The sequence below is a fragment of the Hylobates moloch genome, unplaced genomic scaffold (assembly GCF_009828535.3).
Source record: "Hylobates moloch isolate HMO894 unplaced genomic scaffold, HMol_V3 SCAFFOLD_24, whole genome shotgun sequence".
In the NCBI taxonomy this organism is placed as follows: Eukaryota; Metazoa; Chordata; class Mammalia; order Primates; family Hylobatidae; genus Hylobates; species Hylobates moloch.
The window spans coordinates 25,605,136-25,627,624 of record NW_026652299.1 but is presented as its reverse complement, the minus strand read 5'-3'; the positions used below and the strand labels follow the sequence as shown (position 1 = coordinate 25,627,624).

At 39.2% G+C, this 22,489-nt stretch overlaps 1 protein-coding gene across 8 annotated transcripts in view; it reads right to left on the bottom strand.

The window, feature by feature from the left end:
* The window catches only part of EPB41L5 (erythrocyte membrane protein band 4.1 like 5), a 175,439-nt gene that overhangs the window by 139,991 nt on the left and 12,959 nt on the right, over window positions 1-22,489 (bottom strand). For all 8 annotated transcript variants that reach the window (XR_009211878.1, XR_009211879.1, XM_058434302.1 and 5 more), the window contains one exon: window positions 7,973-8,077. Coding sequence is in view for 6 of the 8 variants with exons in the window: in XM_058434302.1 (XP_058290285.1) it covers window positions 7,973-8,077 (105 nt within the window). In the remaining 2 variants the exon portion in view is untranslated. The remainder of the gene's footprint in view (window positions 1-7,972; window positions 8,078-22,489) is intronic.

The following is a 22,489-nucleotide window of genomic DNA, read 5'->3' as shown; positions in this document are numbered from 1 at the left end:
CTACAAGCCAGAAGAGAGTGACGGCCAATAGTCAACATTCTGAAAGAAAAGAATTTTCAACCCAGAATTTCATATCCAGCCAAACTAAGCTTCATAAGTGAAGGAGAAATAAAATCCTTCACAGACAAACAAATGCTGAGAGATTTTGTCCCCACCAGGCATGCCTTACAAGAGCCCCTGAAGGAAGCACTAAACATGGAAAGGAACAACCGGTACCAGCCACTGCAAAAACATGCCAAATTGTAAAGACCATAGATGCTAGGAAGAAACTGCATCAACTAACGAGCAAAATAACCAGCTAACATCACAATGACAGGATCAAATTCACACATAACAATATTAACCTTAAATGTAAATCGGCTAAATGCTCCAATTAAAAAACACAGACTGGCAAATTGGATAGAGTCAAGACCCATCAGTGTGCTGTATTCAGGAGGCCCATCTCATGTGCAGAGACACACACAGACTCAAAATAAAGGGATGGAGGAAGATCTACCAAGCAAATGGAAAACAAAAAAAGGCAGGGGTTGCAATCCTAGTCTCTGATAAAACACACTTGAAACCAACAAAGATCAAGAGATAAAGAAGGCCATTACATAATGGTGAAGAGATCAATTGAACAAGAAGAGCTAACTATCCTAAATATATATGCACCCAATACAGGAACACCCAGATTCATAAAGCAAGTCCTGAGAGACCTACAAAGAGACTTAGACTCCCACACAATAATAATGGGAGACTTTAACACCCCACTGTCAACACTAGACAGATAAACGAGACAGAAAGTTAACTTTCTGGATATCCAGGAATTGAAATCAGCTCTGTACCATGCAGACCCAATAGACATCTACAGAACTCTCCACCTCAAATCAACAGAATATACATTCTTCTCAGCACCACACCACATCACACTTATTCCAAAATTCACTACATAGTTAGAAGTAAAGCACTCCTCAGCAAATGTAAAAGAACAGAAATTATAACAAACTGTCTCTCAGACCACAGTGCAATCAAACTAGAACTCACGATTAAGAAACTCACTCAAAACCACTCAACTACATGGAAAATGAACAACCTGCTCCTGAATGACTACTGGGTACATAACGAAATGAAGGCAGAAATAAAGATGTTCTTTGAAACCAATGAGAACAAAGACACAACATACCACAATCTCTGGGACACATTTAAAGCAGTGTGTAGAGGGAGATTTATAGCACTAAATGCCAACGAGAGAAAGCAGCAAAGATCTAAAATTGACACCATAACATCACAATTAAAAGAACTAGAGAAGCAAGAGCAAACACATTCAAAAGCTAGCAGAAGGCAAGAAATAACTAAGACCAGAGCAGAACTGAAGGAGATAGACACACAAAAAACCCTTCAAAAAAAAATCAATCAATCCAGGAGCTGGTTTTTTGAAAAGATCAATAAAATTGATACACTGCTAGCAAGACTAATAAAGAAGAGAGAAGAATCAGACAGACACAATAAAAAATGATAAAGGGGTTATCACCACTGATCCCACAGACTACCATCAGAGAATACTACACAAACTACCATCAGAGAATACTATAAACACCTCCATACAAATAAACTAGAAAATCTGGAAGAAATTGATAAATTCCTGGACATATACACCCTCCAAAGACAAAACCAGGAAGAAGTTGAATCCCTGAATAGACCAATAACAGGCTCTGAAATTGAGGCAATAATTAATAGCCTACCAACCAAAAAAAAAAAGCCCAGGACCAGACGGATTCACAGCCGAATTCTACCAGAGGTACAAAGAGGAGCTGGTACCATTCCCTCTGAAACTATTCCAATCGACAGAAAAAGAGGGAATTCTCCCTAACTCATTCTATAAGTCCAGCATCATCCTGATACCAAAGCCTGGCAGAGACACAACAAAAAAAAGAGAATTTTAGACCAATATCCCTGATGAACATCGATGCAAAAATCCTCAATAAAATACTGGCAAACCAAATCCAGCAACACATCAAAAAGCTTATTCACCGTGATCAAGTGGGCTTCATCCCTGGGATGCAAGGCTGGTTCAACATATGCAAATCAATAAACGTAATCCAGCATATAAACAGAACCAAAGACAAAAACCACATGATTATCTCAGTAGATACAGAAAAGGCCTTTGATAAAATTCAACAGCCCTTCATGCTAAAAACTCTCAATAAACTAGGTATTGATGGAAGGTATCTCAAAATAGTAAGAGCTGTTTATGACAAACCCACAGCCAATATCATACTGAATGGGCAAAAACTGGAAGCATTCCCTTTGAAAACTGGCACAAGACAGAGATGCCCTCTCTCACCACTCCTATTCAACATAGTGTTGGAAGTTCTGGCCAGGGCAATCAGGCAAGAGAAAGAAATAAAGGGTATTCAATTAGGAAAAGAGAAAGTCAAATTGACCCTGTTTGCAGATGACATGATTGTATATTTAGAAAACCCCAGCGTCTCAGCCCAAAATCTCCTTAAGCTGAAAAGCAACTTCAGCAAAGTCTCAGGATACAAAATCAATATGCAAAAATCACAAGTATTCCTATACACCAATAACAGACAAACAGAGAGCCAAATATGAGTGAACTCCCATTCACAATTGCTTCAAAGAGAATAAAATACCTAGGAATCCAACTTACAAGGGATGTGAAGGACCTCTTCAAGGAGAACTACAAACCACTGCTCAACAAAATAAAAGAGGACACAAACAAATGGAGGAACATTCCACGCTCATGGATAGGAAGAATCAGTATCGTGAAAATGGCCATACTGCTCAAGGTAATTTATAGATTCAATGCCATCCCCATCAAGCTACCAATGACTTTCTTCACAGAATTGGAAAAAACTACTTTAAAGTTCATATGGAACCAAAAAAGAGCCCACGTTGCCAAGACAATCCTAAGCCAAAAGAACAAAGCTGGAGGCATCACACTACCTGACTTCAAACTATACTACAAGGCTACAGTAACCAAAACAGCATGGTACTGGTACCAAAACAGAGATATAGACCAATGGAACAGAACAGAGCCTTCAGAAATAAATCACACATCTACAACCATCTGATCTTTGACAAACCTGATAAAAACAAGAAATGGGGAAAGGATTGCCTCTTTAATAAATGGTGCTGGGAAAACTGGCTAGCCCTATGTAGAAAGCTGAAACTGGATCCCTTCCTTACACCTTATACAAAAATTAATTCAAGATGGATTAAAGACTTAAATGTTAGACCTAAAACCATAAAAACCTTTGAAGAAAACCTAGTCTATACCATTCAGGACATAGGCATGGGCAAGGACTTCATGTCTAAAACACCAAAAGCAATGGCAACAAAAGCCAAAATTGACAAATGGGATCTAATTAAACTAAAGAGCTTCTGCACAGCAAAAGAAACTACCATCAGAGTGAACAGGCAACCTACAGAATGGGAGAAAATTTTTGCAATCTACCCATCTGACAAAGGGCGAATATACAGAATCTACAAAGAACTTAAACAAATTTACAAGAAAAAAATCAAACAACCCCATCAAAAAGTGGGCGAAGGATATGAACAGACACTTCTCAAAAGAAGACATTTATGCAGCCAACAGACACATGAAAAAATGCTGATCACCACTGGCCATCAGAGAAACGCAAATCAAAACCACAATGAGCAACCATCTCACACCAGTTAGAATGGCCATCATTAAAAAGTCAGGAAACAACAGGTGCTGGACAGGATGTGGAGAAACAGGAACACTTTTACACTGTTGGTGGGACTGTAAACTAGTTCAACCATTGTGGAAGACAGTGTGGCAATTCCTCAAGGATCTAGAACTAGAAATACCATTTGACCCAGCCATCCCATTACTGAGTATATATCCAAAGGATTATAAATCATGCTGCTATAAAGACACACGTGCACATATATTTATTGTGGCACTATTCACAATAGCAAAGACTTGGAACCAATCCAAATGCCCATCAATGATAGACTGGATTAAGAAAATGTGGCACATATACACCAAGGAATACTATACAGCCATAAAAAAGGATGAGTTCATGTCCTTTGTAGGAACATGGATGAAGCTGGAAACCATCATTCTCAGCAAACTATCTCAAGGACAGAAAACCAAACAATGCATGTTCTCACTCACAGGTGGGAACTGAACAATGAGAACACTTGGGAAGGCGAACATCACATACTGGGGCCTGTCGTAGGGTGGGGGACAGGGGAGGGATAGCATTAGGAGATATACCTAATGTAAATGACAAGTTAATGGATGCAGCATACCAACATGTCACATGTATACATATGTAACAAACCTGCACGTTGTGCACATGTATCCTAAAACTTAAAGTATAATAATAAAAATTTTTAAAAAAGAAAAAATATGCAAAGCATGATTCTGCAGGATCTTTTGGGTATAAGAGCATACTAAGAACATACTAGTATAAGAACATACTAGGAACAATTAGCATTATCTGAATACAGTCTAAGGAGACAAGATGGTGGTACTATCATTGTATTAATTTCCTGGTTTTGATGGCTGCATTGAGTTATGAAGTGTGCTTGCTTACAGGAAACACACACTAAAGAATTCAGGCATGATTGGACATCTTAACTATAACTCTCTCTTACATGGTCCCAGAAAAATGGTTATTTATACCATCCTTGCAACTTTCTGTAAACATGAGATTGTTTCAACTATGAAATTAAATATTTGTACATGAACATAAAACAACCCAGTCTAATAAAAAGTAAACAATTTAAAAAACAGAGCTCAGATTATATGTCTATATAAGAAGAAAAGTGAACTTTAGCTTCATCCATTTACTAACTTTGATTATCTCCATGATGACTCCATAATTCTACAGTCACAGACGTTTTGGACTGATCTATAGTGACCAATAAACTAAAATTTGGCACATTAACTTTATATATATGGACATGCCATATGCTGAAGGTGAAATTATAGCATGTAATTCCTTGGTCGCTTTTTACACTGCCCCTCACCCCACTTTGGTTTCATTTCATTCTGAGGTTGAATATGGCCACACAACAAGCTGATTATTTGTTTTTGTCATGAGACTCATGGAATCAAGTGAGTAAGAACATGAAAAGTTGAGCTCATCTGGAGTTCATTTTTAGTATCTTTAATCTACTAACTCTTCTTCCAGTTCAACTCATAGTTTAGAGTGGTTAGTGAAGCAAAAATAAAATGAAGTAAGGATAGGCCTATAAGTTTAATTTTAATGCCTAGATTTCTGATTACTGGAAGGAATAAACCAGAACTAAAGCATAGAGATTAAATATCCTAATCCTGGCTTTACCAAAAATTTATTATTATGACAAGAAAGGCACTTTATGTGTATCAAATGAGAGAAAAAGTATCAATATGGAATTCAGTAATTGCTCATATTAGCAAAGAGCTAATAATACAACTTAGTAATGATTGCATGTTTCTTTCCACAATTACTTAAATATTAAGTACCTCAAACCTAACTTTGGCATACTTTTGCTTTCTTTTCCCTCACACTGCCTCAATAAACAGGAAGTCATAGATTGTCTATCCTTAATATCATCTGTTTATTCATCTGATTGTAAGGCTTTACTATTATTCTAGAAGTGAAAGCTGAATGATATTAAAATTAATAGGCAACCAAGATTTTATCAAACTAAACAGAAGTCCAGAATTAAATTCAACAAATGTTTTGTGTGCCTACCACCTGCTGGACAGAGGTACGTAAGACTAATTCCCTGCCATTAGTGAGTTTTGCCCATTAGTGAATTTAGTCTAATAAAAGAGAATTAAGAACATTAGAAAGAAAAATAAAAGAAACATCTCCTACACTAACATCACCAAGAGATTGGAAACTCTGAAACTATGAAAAATAGTTTCACAATTTTTTCATGTATATGCATTGCCATATATCTTTTTTTTTTTTTTTTTTTTTAAGAGACAGGGTCTTGCTCTGTTACCCAGACTAGAGTGCAAGTGGCATGATCATAGCTCACTGCAACCTTGAACTCCTGGGCTCATGCGATCCTCCCACCTCCCAAGTAGCCAGGACTACAGGCATATACCACCATGCCTAGCTAATTTTTTTATTTTTGTAGAGACAGGGTCTTGCAATATTGCCCAGGCTGGTCTCAAACTCACGGCCTCAAGTGATCCTCCTCAGCCTCCCAAAGTGCTGGGATTATAGGCATGAGCCACTGCTCCTGGCCCAGATTTTTTTAAAAAATAGAAAAATTCAATTATACTGCTTTATAATCCTTTATGACTACTTCTACCACTCCATATCAATTAGCATATTAATACTTAAAAATCACCATTTTGTTTTGTTTTAGAAATAGGGTCTCACACTTTGTCACCCAGGTTAGGAGTGCAGTGATGCAATCACAGCTCACTGCAGCCTCCAACTCCAAGTTCCCTGGGCTCAAGGGATCCTCTCGCCTCAGTCTCCCAGCTAGCTGGAACTACAGGCATGCACCGCCACGCCCAGCTATTTTTTTTTTTTTTTTAAATAAAAATCACCTTTTTGTTTTGGTTTTTTTGAGACAGGGTCTTGCTCTGTCACCCAAGCTGGAGTGTAGTGGTGCAATCTCAGCTCACTGCAACCTCTGCCTCCCGGGTTCAAGCGATTCTCCCACCTTAGCCTCCTGAGTAGCTGGGACTACAGGGGCACGCCACCATGCCCGGCTAATTTTTGTATTTTTAGTAGAGAGAGGGTTTTGCCATGTTGGACAGGCTGGTATCGAACTCCTGACCTCACGTAATCCTCCCGCTTCAGTCTCCCAAAGTGCTGGGATTACAGGCGTGAGCCACCATGCATGGCCAAAAACAGCTATTTTTAATGAGCTGCATAGTATTAATCGCAAGGATGCACCAAAATTTGCCTAACCAATACCCTGCTGCCAAATGCTCATGGTTACTTAATTTGGAGGCATGATGGGAAGGGCTGTCACAAAAAAATGACAGCTAAAATTATTAACAGCTGTAAACTTAGCCCAGATGCTTTATAAAGCCAGCTAGGAGTTCCCCTCCACACACACACACACACACACACACACACACACACACACACACACTTCTAGAAAAAAAGGCTTAATGCCATGATATCCTTATCATCTGTGGTCTCTTCCTCTGCCTCCTACTGTCCAGGCCTTAATATTACTTTTATCCTAAAGTATTTGTAATAACTTTCCCTGACTTCAATCTCTGCCCATTCCAAATCCTACATATCTCTACATAAAACTTCCTGAAGGAAAATATAACCTCCCTGCTTAAAGACTACCTAATCCCAATTATTTGAGAGTAAATATTGCCAATTTATTATTTAATACCTTGGGCATTCAGTTTGAATGATATAACCACTAAACCACCTCCCAATGTTTTCATCTGCCACTTTCTTTCAAGCATCCTCCAGTAAAATCCTAATATAGTAATTAGTTATTTGAATAGCCTCCAACTTTCTACTCTATTATGTATATGCTGTTCTCTTGTCAGAAATGCATGTCAAAGTACCACTATTTATAGATACAGAATCACAGATCTGAAAGGGAACTTACAGATATCCTAGTCTACTCACCTTAATTTGCAAATTAAAAACTACTATTGTTTACCCAAGAGCCCACGAAACTCCCATTCTAGCATTCTTTCCAGTACACAGTGTTTCTCAAATTCTTGTGTGCCCAACAATCAAGTCAATAGTTATTAAAAACAAAGATTCTGGAGCCCCATCCTGGAAACTTTTGTTCTTGTAATTCAGGTTAGGAAATTAGGACCAGAACTCACATTTTTTAAAACAAGTACTTCAGGTGATGCTAAAGCAAGGGGGTGGGGGGAGGGAGCAGTGTCAAAGCTTTGTATCACAATAACACATCAAGAATATAAAGCCCTATAGCAATTAGTATATCATCTGAAATTTCCTGTTTCTTCTCCTTATGCTAAAACTTCCAAAAAACAGTTACTCACTGCTACTTGTGCTGAATCCATAAATCTCAAACCAAAATAGTCGCTTTCAATAAGGTCCAGGTGGTACATAATCTGATCAAACAACTCTTGTCCTTTGGCTTTTTTCTGAAATGGCAAGAAAATAAGTAAATCAATAAATGGCTTATAAGATCAACAAGACTGAACAAAAGAAGGTTTTAGTTATACAAGATCTCTTGAAGAAAGGAGGACTTGCAATACCAAAAGTATTAGCATGTGGCAGCTAATGGATGAGACATTATAGTTTTCTAATAAATCACTTAAGGCCAAAAACAAATTTGTGATCTCTATGTTTTCCTGGAGAGTGTTACTTCCAATCAACCAACAAAAATTACCTATTTTGAGATACAAATATTTGTGTGTAAGGATAAATTCTTGTGTTGTCATCAATTTTTAGAGTCCCTACTTTAAAAGGGCCATAATGTCATCGGAAAAAGAAAACACAAAAAACTTAAGAGTACTTTAGTACAAAATATGTGAAACTACACTTGCAAACAGATTTTAGAGAAGAGACAGAAACTAGAATAATCAATGAAGGCTTGATGGAGAAGAATCAGTCAAACTGGAAGAGAATGTGAGATAAGAAATAATAAAACTGGGAGGTAGGAGGGAATACGAGATCATAAGAAAAGTACTGTGATGAAGCAGAAGACATCAAATCGTAGGGTAATAAATAGCAAAGAAACTTTGTATGGAAAAAGCAGTTCTCAAAATGTGGTCTCAAGATCACCGAGGGTTTCCAAGACTCTTTCAAAAGATTCATGAGGTCCTAGGTTTCTCATATACCTGAAACAAAACAACACATTGCAACACAGTAAACGTAGAAGCAGATAAGAGAATCCAAGTACCTTCTATTAAAGCAGACATTAAACAGATTTGCAAAAGCGCTTAAAACAATGCCAGTTTTCTAAGCTCTTTGTTGTTTTAGAAAACAGTTATTTTTATATATTTTATATTATGTTAACATAAAAGGGGTATGTTGTTGCTATATTAATAGACAATCAATTATTTATTAATCAGTTAATCAATAAATATTTAAAATTTTTTCAGTTTTAATTTCTAATACTGTAACTATTGGTAGGTATAATCCACATAAGCAAAAGCATTGTTGGGATCCTCAATTTTCATAATTGCTCATCCACGCCTCTCCCATCTGTAGAATTCTAAATTGTGATTTATAGTATTTCCTATTAAAAAATGAACATATAGTTGGTTTATCGTATCAATCTCTGCCTTTTAACTGACCTGTTTATTATTTCAACTTGTCCTTTGCTTTTTTAGATAAGTAAATTTGTCATCTATTATTTCCTTTCATCAAGACAAGAACTTGACCATTGCCTTCATGTCCTCTAATCTCCCCTCCACCCAATTCCCATCAAGTTTTATAGACATACTTCTATTTTTTCTTTTTTATTCTTAGCTAACTTTTTAAAGACAACAACTTCTACTTGGGTATTTCAAAAATGTACATGTCTTACACATGTACACTGCATGTCTTGTAGCATCTGCTAGATTAGCAAATGCTCATTTGAGTTCTTTCTCCAAAAATGTTTCCCATGTGGCTTTTGTATGGCTTATCTTCTAAGGCCTTGGCCTTCTATATTTGAGAATATTTTAATCATGCCCTCACTCGAATGACAGTTGGATGGGTAGAAATGTCAAGGTTCACAGTTTCTTTCAATACTTTCTCCAATACTCAAAAAAAAAATTCCATTATCTTCTTGCAGTCAACACTGCTATTGGTAAGTGTGATGTCAATCTCAATTTTGTTTCTTCGTAATGTTACTTGTTCACTTTTAGACTCTTTAATTTCACTGTACTATGTACAAGTATGAGTTTTTCTTAATCATATTGTATTCTATATGGACCTCCTCAACCTGAGATCTTCGTATTTCTTTAATTCTAGACGTCAACCTCTACTGTTTTCTCAAATATTTCTCCTTTGTCATTTTAAGTTTCCTACTTCAGTGCTGCCATTTTTTAGCATAAATTACTTATCCATTTAAATATATATATATATATATAAAACACAGACAAAAGTTCAGAAAGCTTTAGTAATATGACAAAATTACATTTAAAACAATGATAAGGCTAGAATTTGAATTTTGCTGTTTCTTCCAAGTTCAAATTCACTGAGGAATACATACCTGATCTAGATTTCACCTGGAATGTCACCTGAGATCAGTAAGTCAGATACCCCACTTCTTAAACAACTTCTTCTAGCTTATTCACAAAATTACTTTCTTTTTTTTTGAGACAGAGTTTCACTCTTGTCGACCAGGTTGGAGTGCAATGGCGCGATCTCGGCTCACTGCAACCTCTGCTTCCTGGGTTCAAGCGATTCTCCTGCCTCAGCCTCCCGAGTAGCTGGGATTACAGGCATGTGCCACCACACCCGGCTAATTTTGTATTTTTAGTACAGATGGGATTTCTTCATGTTGGTCAGGCTGGTCTCAAACTCCTGACCTCAGGTGATCCGCCCAACTCGGCCTCCCAAAGTGCTGGGATTACAGGTGTGAGCCATCGCGCCTGGCCACAAAATTACTTTCAATGCCTAAGTTCTCCAACCACATTGGGAATTTCCAGTACATTCACCCAACTTCACAGACATCAGCCTCACTTCTTTTTTTAAAGTATAACAAAATTTGCCATTTTAACTATTTTTAAGTATAAAATTCAGTGCCATTGAAAATATTCACCATGTTGCACAACTGTCACCACTGTCCATTTCCAGAACTTGTCACTATCCCAATCAGAAACACTATACCTATTAAAAAAAATCATCCCCCACTTACCTCACCATTACCCCTAGTAACCTCTCTCCCATTAATACTTTGTCTCTAAGAATTTGCCTACCCCATGTATCTCACATAAGTAGAATCGTAACAATATTTGTCCTCGTTTCTGGCTTATTTCACTCATAGTATTTTCAAGGTTCATCCGTATTGCAAAATATATCAAAATTTCATTCCTTTTTAAAGCTGAAAAATATTCCATTGCATATAAATATCATTTTACTTCTTCAAGTGTTGATATACATTTGGGATTTTTCCACCTTTTCAGTTTGGAATAATGCTGCCATGTGTAAGTATCTGTTTGAGTCCCTGCTTTCAACTCTTCCTGGTATACACCTAGGAGTAAAAGTGCTGGGTCATACGCTAATTCTGTGTTTAGCTATTTACTTTTTATTTTTTCTGAGATACAGTCTCACTCTGTCACCCAGGCTAGAGTGCAAAGGTGTGATCTAGGCTCACTGCAATCTCCACCCCCGGGGTTCAAGCGATTCTCATGCCTCAGCCTTCCAAGTAGCTGGGACTAAGGTGCACAACCATGCCAGGCTAATTTTTGTATTTTTAGTAGAGATAGGGTTTTACCATGTTGGCCAGGCTGGTCTCGAACTCTTGGCCTCAAGCATCCCAAAGTGCTGGGATTACAGGCGTGAGCCACTGCACCCAGCCGTATGTTTAACTTTTTGAGAAACTGTCAAACTGTTTTCTACAGCAGCAACACTATTTTACATTCCCTCTAAAAGTGTATAACAATTCCAGTTTCTCCACATCCTTGCCAACATTTGTTACTTTCTCTTTTACTTTTTAAAAACAGCCACTTGATAGGTATCTCTCACTGTTGTCTCTCTCACTGTTGCTCTGACTCAAATTTCTGTTCTGATTAGTGATGTTGAAAATATTTTAATGTGTTTATTAGCCATTTATATATTTTCTTTGGATAAATGTATAAGTTCTATGGCTATTTTCGAATTGGCTTTTTGTTGTTGCTGAGTTGCAGGAGTTCTTTATATATTCTGGATATTAATCTCTTATCATATATCTGATTCGCAAATATTTTCTCACATTCTGTGGGTTGTCTTTTTACTCTCTTGGCAGTGTCCTTTAATACACAAAAGTTTTGATGAAGTCCAACTTATTTGTTGTGCTGCCTGTGCTTTTGTTACCATATCCTATAAAATCACTGCCATATCTAATGTCATGAAGATTTTTTCCCTGTTTTCTTCTAAAAGTTTTATAGTTTTAGCTCTCCATGTCTTTGAGCCATCTTTACATTAATTTTCGTATATGGTATAAGGAAAAGGTCTGGCTCCTTTCTTTTCCATGTGGGTATCCAGTTTTCTCATCACCATTTGTTGAAAAGACTGTCTTTTCTCCACTGAGTGGTTTTGGCACCCTTGTCAAAAATCATTTTACCACATTTACAAGTGTTTGTTTCTAGTCTCTCTATTCTATTCCATTGGTCAACGTCTGTCTGTATTGCCAGTACCACACTGCTTTTTTTTTTTCTTTTGTAGAGATGGGGTCTTGCTATGTTGCCCAGCCTGGTCTTGAACTCCTGGTCTCAAGCAATCCTCCTGCCTCAGCCACCCAAAGCACTGGAATTACAGGTGTGAGTCATCACACCCAGCCCCACACTGTTTTTGATTCTGTAGTTTCATAGTAACTTTTGAGATAAATCAGAACTGTGAGTCCTCTAATTTTCTTCTTCCTTTTCAAGATTGTTTTGGCTCTATTTGGGTTCCCTTCAGATTCCATATGGATTTTGGAATGGGTTTTTCTATTTCTGCAAATAACATCATTGGGATTTTGATAGGAATTGCATTTAATCTATGGATCACTCTGGGTAGTACTGTCTTCTGAACAAGATTAAGTCTCCAAATTCTTGAACGTGGGATATCTTCCTACTTATTTACATGTTCTTTCATTCCTCTCAGCAGTGTTTTATACTGCAAGTCCTTTGCCTCCTTGGTTAAATTTATTCCTAAGCATTTTATTCTCTTAGATGCTATTATAAATGAAATTGTTTTCTTAATTTTGTTTTCAGATCATTGCTAACTTATTAGCACTGAAAGGTTTTTTTTTTTTTCGGCAAAATCTTTGGTTTTCCACATATAAGATTACGTCATCTTAAACAGAGATAATTTTATTTCTTCCCTTCCCATTTGGATGCATTTCTTTTTTCTGCTGAACTGCTCTGGACAGAAGTTCCAGTACTATGTTGAACAGAAGTGGCATCAGCAGATATCTTTATCTTGTTCCTGATCTTAGGGGAAAAAGGAACTCCTACTTTTAAATTTCATTTATTGTTTAATTTTTATTTGATGCTTCCTATTATATCCTTTCTTTCCTCCTATGGAAAGAATTCCTAAATATGATCTTCCAGCTCACTAATTTCTCCTTCACCTTAACTGATCCTAATTTCATCCCATCAAATGTGTTCTATAGATTATACTTCTTATACCTAATATTTTCCTTTGGTCCTTTTAAGTAAGTTTTTGTTCTTGTTTCATGTTGTTAATATCTTTTAGAAAATGAATTAGACTTTTCTTTTTATTCCATCTGCCTTTGCTTCTACTATATACATAAAGATATTAACAACATAAAACAAGAAAACACACACATACACACAGTTTGTTATCTTTTACTTGACTTTTGAGGTGCTTGTGCTCATTTGTCTCCTTATTTTGGACACATTCATTTGGAAGCATGAGTTACTTTCTCTAGATTATGTGTAACAAGAGAAAGGCCTGACTCTAGTCTGTATCAGCAACATTTAGCACTGAGAAACCCCTGGGGGAATAGAAGAATTCTAGGGAGGAGAGCCCTAACAAGGAGAAAATCACAGTTAATCACTTTCCATTATACAAACAACTCCCTCAGGTTAATAATTCATTCTCTGTCCACAGATAAAAAGGAAAGTGGCATTGGGAAGGAGGCATTTTTTAAAATATAATTCACTGCCCTCCAAGAGTTTGGCGGAGGAAGGGTAGGAAATTTAGGTAAGAGAATTTTAGGGATAAGGATTTTTAGAGGTGAGAAACTTTTTAGGCAGTGCTATTACTGAAGACACTTCCACCCACTGTCTGAGTTATTGCTATCACACCCCTTAAAAGAGATACTAATTATCAAGACAAACTTGGAGCAGGGGGATAAGACCTCCATCCAAACTGCCTTTTACCTCAATTATCCTTCCACAGCCACAGTAGCAGCCCCCTAAACCAGACTGCAGCAACCATTACCACACACACACTCCAGTACCAACACTCCTTACCTGGGGCTAATTTTTCTATCTTAAGTTTTATGATCATTCATGGGTTAATCTTAGGAGAGGACACTAGAAGCCCTTATTACTTCAATATCTTGTCCCAAACAGGGCAACAATTCTCACTAAAAATTTATGATTGGGAATGATCTTAACTTCCTTCAGGGATGAATTTGTTTTAAAATTAAAGGTCTGTTTCAAATACTATTCCTAATTTGATTTATTCAGCAATTTTTTTTAAGAGATGGGAGTCTCACTATGTTGCCCAGGCTGGAATTCAGTGGCTATTCACAGGTGTGATCACAGTGCACTACAGCCTCAAACTCCTGGCCTTAAGCAATCCTCCCACCTCAGCCTCCTGAGTAGCTGGGACTACAGGCACTCTGTCACTGAGGTTGGTTTATTGAACAAACATTAATAGAACACTTACTATGTGCCAGGCACTGTTCTAAGCAACTAAACAGGAAAACAAAACAGGTAGTAAGCCCCTGCCTTCAAGCAGCTCATATTCAATTAAAGAAAAAAACAGCCAGGCATGGTGGCTCACGCCTACAATCCCAGCACTTTGGGAAGCCAAGGCAGGAGGATCACTTAAGGCCAGGCATTCCAAGACTAGCCTGGATAACACAGCAAGACCCTATCTTTACAAAAATTTAAAAAAAAAATCTTTTTTAGAAGAAGCTTACATCCTAGCAAGGGAAGAAAATATTATGCTAGCTAGTGATAAAGGTTATCTAGAACAAGGTAACTATGGGGAATGGTGTTTACATGGGGCCCATTTAATAAGGGAGATTTGAAAAGAGACTGAGTGACATAACTATGTCATTATCTAGAGAAAATGAATCCCAAGCAGAAATTACAACAAATGCAAAATTACCAACTGTGTGTGTGTGTTTAAATAATAAAACAAACCAATTGAATATTTCAACATACTTGTTCTAGCAACACAATGGAAAAGGAGGAGAAAGTCATTACTGGAAATGAAAAAGAAAACTACTGGTTTTAAACAATGCTTATAATAACAACAACAAAGTACTGCTAACAGTTTGACTGACTAATTTGGAGACGGGGTCTCGCTCTGTTACCCAGGTTACAGTGCAGTGGCATGCATGGCTCACCACAGCCCTGACCTCCACGTCTTAAGGAATCCTTTCGGCTCAGCCTCCCAAGCTGCTGGGACTACAGGTGTGCACCATGACACCTGACTAATTTTTGTGTGTGTGTTTTTTTACAGGGTTTTGCCATGTTGCCCAGTCTGGTCTTGACTGCCTCAGCCTCCCAAAGTCCTGGGTTATAAGCGTGGTCACGCTAAGCCCAGCTAACAAATTTAATTATGCTAAAATTTGCTAATGGCAATCACTACACTACAAGTATTTTTATTCTACACCACAGAATATTTCTGCACTACAGCAGAAAGCCACAGAAGTCTTCTGCTGAATTCATTTATCTGGTACCAAACTTATATGTTTCCATTACCTTCATTCTAAGGCGTATCTCTAGAATCAATTTCATATTCCATCAACATTCTATATTTGCTTCAAGACCAAAGGGAAGCATTGCTTTAAAAATAACTCTCCTCCTTACTCTGCCAAAGCATCATTTGCTAGACTCTTGAAATACAACACTTGTGTTCTAAGGTGAGAATGAATGGGCTTCTGCCAGCTAGACAGCTGCCTTCTCAGAACAAAAACCTTTTCAAGGTTATACATTGACTCCTCCTTAATAGATGCTAGTTCTAGGACAACCAATAGTGAACACAAGACATTTATAGGTTCCTTAAGTAAACGATGCATCATTTTATTTCTTCAGACAGGACAACTCTGTTGTCCAGGCTGGAGTGCAGTGGTAGGATCTTGGCTCACTGCAGCCTCAACCTCCTGGGCTCAAGCAATCCTCCCACCTTGGCCTCCCCAGCAGCTGGGACCACAGGTGTGCACCATCACAGCTGGCTAGTATTTTATTTTTTCTGTAGAGACAGAGTTCTCACGATGTTACCCAGACTGGTCTCAAACTCCTGGGCTCAAGCAATCCTCCCACCTCAGCCTCCCAAAGTGCTGGGATTATAAGTGTGAGCCATCACACCTGGGCAACAATGCACAATCTATTTTAGGTTGGTACAAAAGTAATTGTGGTTTTTGCCATTAAAAACTATTACAAAAACCATAATTACTTTTTTTTTTTGAGATGGAGTTTCGCTCTTGTCGCCTGGGCTGGAGTGCAGTGGCGTGGTCTCAGCTCACTGCAACCTCCACCTCCCCAGGTTCAAGCAATTCTCTTGCCTCAGCCTCCCAAGTAGCGGGATTACAGGTGCCTGCTACTACGCCTGGATAATTTTGTATTTTTAATAGAGACGGGGTTTCACCATGTTGGCTAGGCTCGTCTCGAGCTCCTGACCTCAGGTGATCTGCCCACCTTGGCCTCCCAAAGTGCTGGGATTACAGGCATGAGCCACCATGCCTGGCCCATAATTACTTCTGCACCAACCTAATAACAAAATTCTGATATCCCAAAAAAGAATTTCTCAGAACATCTTAGAGATAGCATGTAATTCTTTAAAAAGTTCATTGAGTCTAGCCTTCCTGAGAAAAAACTATACCATTTCATGAAAATCAGTCACAGATAAGAAGTAAATGCAGTAACTGTAGTATGTTGGTTTCAGGAAGATTTCTGATTCTAACCCAGAAATAAAATGTTATCATTGATGAGATGGAAAGCATGGTCATGACAATATTATTCTGGGTGAGTGAATACCTGACTCAATCATAATTTGAGAAATAATTATCAACCTGCTAGTATCAACCTTAGAAATGGTGTTCTAAGTCAATTAGTTCTGTCCCATTCTATATTTTCAGAGTTTTTAATTTCATTACGCACTTAACAGTACATATAGGAAAATTTTCATTACAGGAAAAATACATTTTTGACATAGTATTCAATTCCTAGACAGACATCTATTATGTGTTAGACACTAGTTATACAGATGAATATGCTTATATAAGCCCTCAAGCAATCATAAGGTTCTTAACTAAGAATAAAATTATAAACCAGTACTTTAAACACAATAAATGTGAATGTTACTCTTATAGTACAACAAAATGCTAAAGAAATGAGGGTGAGTTGTTCGTTCTGCCTCAAGTATTAAAGGCTTCAGAAGATTCTATGTTCAAAACTGGGCCTGGAAATGTGAATAGAATTCTGTTAACCTAGATAAAAACTAAAGATCTGAAATCTTGACAGTCTAAGGAAGGGTTTAGGAAAGAAAAGACTGGAGGCAAGAGTCAGAACACAAAGTGACAGAAGCTGCCAATGTACTGTGATCTGCCTAAAACTGCCACACAGAATGTCACTCTGTTCTTTAAAATCCTTTCATCATTCCTCATCATCTACAGATTAATGTGCAAACTCCAGGGCACAAAATAGTCCTTCCTAGCTGTTCCTTGCTTATTATTACATATCACAGCCTATTTCCTCTATCATTTCAGCTTTTTTGTTTGTTTGTTTGTTTTTGAGACGAAGTTTCACCCTTGTTGCCCAGGCTGGGGTGCAGTAGCATGATCTTGGCTCACTGTAACCTCTGTCTTCCGGTTTCAAGTGATTCTCCTGCCTCAGCCTCCTGAGCAGCTGGGATTACAGGCGCCCACCAGGCTGGGCTAATTTTTGTATTTTTAGTAGAGACGGAGTTTCACCATGTTGGCCAGGCTGGTCTGGAACGCCTGACCTCATGATACGCCCACCTCAGCCTCCCAAAGTGCTGGGATTACAGGCGTGAGCCACCGCACCCGGCCCATTTCAGCTTTTTTTTTTTTTGAGACGGAGTCTCGTTCTATCGCCCAGGCTGGAGTGCAGTGGCTCAATCTTGGCTCACTGCAAGCTCCGCCTCCCGGGTTCACATCATTCTCCTGCCTCAGCCTCCCAAGTAGCTGGGACTACTGGCGCCCGCCACTACGCCCAGTTAATTTTTTTGTATTTTTAGTAGAGATGGGGTTTTACCGTGTTAGCCAGGATGGTCTCGATCTCCTGACCTCGTGATCCGCCCGCCTCGGCCTCCCAAAGTGCTGGGATTACAGGCATGAGCCACCGCGCCCGGCCCCATTTCAGCATTTTTATCTGCTTATAATCTCCCCAATAAGTCATGCCTCTGAACCCTTGCAAAATGCATTTCTTTCTGCTTAGAATGTCCTTTATGCCTCTAATGAACTTAAAAAAATTTTTTTTTTGTAGAGATGAAGGTCTGGCTACATTGGCCAGGCTGGTCTCAAACTCTTGGCCTCAAGCAATCCTCCCACCCCAACCTCCCAAGGTGCTGGGATAAGAGATGTGAGTTACCACACTGGGCCCTTCTAATGAACTCTTGATTCTGGTTTCTCAAGAACCAGTATATCAGTGTTGCCTTCCAATAGTCCCACAGAGAATAAATCCTGCTTCCTCTGTACTATCTTGTACCTATAATTCCAATTAGTATAAAGCCAGCATAGACTTGTAATGGGTCCATCATGTTTAGGCAACAGTAAGAAGGTCCAGTATGGTCAGAGTGTGTAGAATATGGATGTGAGATCTTGATTACAGGGTCAATGTCTTGTTTATTTTCGTAAATTAAAAATAAAATGTTTTTCTCACCTTGTAGCTATTGAAAATGAACAAACTGGACACAGGAAAGTGAAAACAGACCCACAAAGTTCTGGCCCACTACAAATTCATTAGTCATCTGTATCTACACCAGTACCTGCTACTTATGTTCTTTATCCCCACCTAACATTTATTTCAGGTCACCACCTCTTTCAGATCCAGTCCTCACTTCACCTCCTCTTTGCAATGATTAAGTTCATCAAGGGATTCACCCAATGGGTTCACCTTGCCCACTGCCTAGACAGAACCGATTTATCGAGACAGGGGAATTGCAATGGAGAAAGAGTAATTCAAGCAGAGCTGGTTGTGTGGGAGACTGGAGTTTTATTATTACTCAAATCAGTCTGAGCATTAGGGGATCAGAGCTTTTACTGATAATTTGAGGCTGGGGCCGGGCGTGGTGGTTCATGCCTCTAATCCCAGCACTTTGGGAGGCCGAGGCGGGTGGATCACCTGAGACCAGCCTGACCAACATAGTGAAACCCTGTCTCCACTAAAAATTAGCTGGGTGTGGTGGCACACACCTGTTTGAGACCAGCCTGACCAACACAGTGAAACTCTGTCTCTACTAAAAATTAGCTGGGTGTGGTGGCACACACCTGTAATCCCAGCTACTCAGGAGGCTGAGGCAGGAGAATCACTTGAACCTGGGAGGTGGAGGTTGCAGTGAGCCGAGATCACACCACTGCACTCCAGCCTGGGCAATGAGAGCGAAACTCCATCTCTAAATAAATAAATTAATTAATAAAATAAACATAATTTGAGGGCAGGCATGGTGGCTCACACCTGTAATCCCAGAACTCTGGGAGGCTGAGGCAGGCAGATCACCTGAGGTCAAGAGTTCAAGACCAGCCTGGCCAATATTTTGAGACCTCATCTCTAGTAAAAACACAAAAATTAGCTGGGCATAGTGGCATGCGCCTGTAATCCTAGCTACTCAGGAGGCTGAGGCAGGAGAATCTCTTGAACCTGGGAGGCAGGAGTTGCGGTGAGCCAAGATTGCACCACTGCACTCCAGCCTGGGCAACAGAGCCAGACTCTGCCTCAATAAAATAAAATAAAGATAATTTGGCAGATAGGGGCTTGGGCAGTGGGGAATGCTGACTGGTCAGGTTGAAGATGGAATCATAGGGGTCAAAGTGAGTTTTTCTTGCTGTCTTCTGTTCCTGGATGGGATGGCAGAACTGGTTGAGCCAGATTACCGATCTGGATGGTGTCAGCTGATCCATCCAGTGCAGGGTCTGCAAAATATCTCAAGCACGGATCTCAGGTTTTATAATAGTGATGTTATCCTCAGGAGCAATTTGGGGGAAGTTCAGACTCTTGGAGCCAGAGGCTGCATGACCCCTAAACTGTAATTTCTAATCTTGTAGCTAATTTGTTAGTCCTGCAAAGCCAGGCTGGTCCCCAGGCAAGAAGGGGGTCTTTTCGGGAAATGGTTATTATCAATTTTGTTTCACAGTCAAACCATGAACTGAATTCCTTTCCAAAGTTAGTTAGGCCTATGCCCAGGAATGAATAAGGACGGCTTAAATGTGAGAAGCAAGATGGAGTCAATTAGGTCTGATTTCTTTCACTGTCATCATTTCCTCGGTCATAATTTTGCCAAGGCAGTTTCAATCCCTCCCTTTGTGTTTCATGGCACCTTATTCTCAAGGTGTGGGCTACGAAGACCGGAAAAAGCCATCAATAACTCTGGCTTCTTCCTGCTGACAGGGCGTCGTGGGAATAGGAGCTGACCCTAAGGTGAGAGGAGTGGAACCCCATGCAGCTGAGTGTGTGCATGCAGGCAGCGCTGGGATTCCAAGGCTTGCATGACAAAGGCGGTAGTATTTTTATCTATAGTTTTAGCACAGCATTTAAACGGACAGTGTACTACAAGGTAAATAATGAGTTTTAGGTTGAGTACAATTTCCAGTTTTAAAAGTAAAGATCTGAAAGCATTAGTTTGGGGACTTATAGTCCACAAAAAATTTAGGATTTAGTCTAAAGTGAAGAAAAATAAAAACTCAAAAACAACAACAGGTGTATTATAGGCAGTTTCAGTATTATCTTTTCATCAGCTTTCCGTCTTTCTCAACAGAAGGTATTTCTCCTAGACTGTTCTTCCTCCCATCTCTACCTATGTATATAAAACCAATTATCTATAATCCCAGCACTTTGGGAGGTTTAGGCAGGTGAATCACTTCAGGTCAGGAGGTTGAAACCAGCCTGACCAATATACGAAATACAAAATTTGTATACTGTATATACACCACTAAAAATCTCTACTAAAAATACAAAAGTTAGCTGGGCATAGTGGTGGGCACCTGTAATCTCAGCTACTTGAGAGGCTGAGGCAGGAGAATTGCTGGAACTGGGGAGGCAGATGTTGCAGTGAGCCAAGATCATGTCACTGCACTCCAACCTGAGCAACAGAGTGAGACTCCATCTCAAAAACAACAACAAAAAACGCAATTACTGAGGAACATTTTTCCTACTCATTTAAAGAAACTCAGATCTGTCCTAACCAGCCATTCTCCAGCTGCCGTGCTATCTCCTTCCTTCCATCTACTGCCAAATCTCATAGCAATCCTGCATTTTCCCTTCACGCACTTCCACAAACTAATCAATATTAAGCACCTATGTGCAAGGGACTATAAGAGGTCCAAAAAATATGACTGTCTCCAATAATTCCGTTAGCCCTCTAAAATCCAGCTTTCAAACCCACCATCCCACCAAAACTCTTTGCTTCACTTCCATCCTTTTTCTCTCTTCATGACAGCAGATTATCTTCTCACGATCTTTGACATAATTGATATACCCCCCTCTCATCAGAGTTAGAACTGTATTTTACTCATGTTTATTCCCTCCCCATGCTAGATCCAAGTACTAAGCACTAGTCTTCACTCCCCTCCCACCAACCATATCCATGTACTAAGCAGGCACTCTTTCCTACGCAGCCTCACTGTCATTGTAAGTCTGCAGCCTCATGATCTTGTATCTACATTACCGTAGCAGTCTCTAGGCATGATTTTTTCTTCTGTAACAAATCAAGCATATCACCTCTAAATTAAACCTATATATCTTTCTTTTGTTGTTTTTTTCTCTGTTGCCCACACGGGAGCGCAGTGGCATGATCATAGTCCACTGCAGCCTCTACCTCCTGGGCTCAAGCAATCCTCTCACCTCCAGCCTTCTGAATAGTTGGGGCCACAAGTGTCCACCATGACACCTGGCTAATTTCTTTTATTTTCTGTTGAAACGGGGTATCCCTGTGTTGCCCAGACTAGTCAAACTCCTGGACTCAAGCTATCCTCCCACCCTGGCCTCTCAAAGTGCTGGGATTACAGGCAAGAACCACTATACCCAGTCATGTTTCTTACTACTAAAAAATCTTAAGTGGAATAAAATACAAATACACAAAAATCAATGCATTCTTTTTTTAAAAAAATAACTTCCGGCCGGGCGCAGTGGCTCATGTCTGTAATCCCAGCACTTTGGGAGGCCAAGACGGGTGGGATCACCTGAGGGCAGGAGTTCAAGACCAGCCTGGCCAATATGGTGAAACCCTTTCTCTACTAAAAATAACAAAAATTAGCTGGGTGTGGTGGTGGGCGCCTGTAATTCCAGTGACTCGGGAGACTGAGGCAGTAGGATCGCTTGAACCCAGGAGGTGGAGGTTGCAGTGAGCCAAGATCGCGCCACTGCACTCCAGCCTAACAACAGCGAAACTCCATCTCCAAAAAAAAAAAAAAAAAAAAAAAAAATTTAAAGAAATTTAAAAAAAAAGCTTCATTGAGCTATAAGTCACATACCTTCACCCATTCAAAATAAACAGTT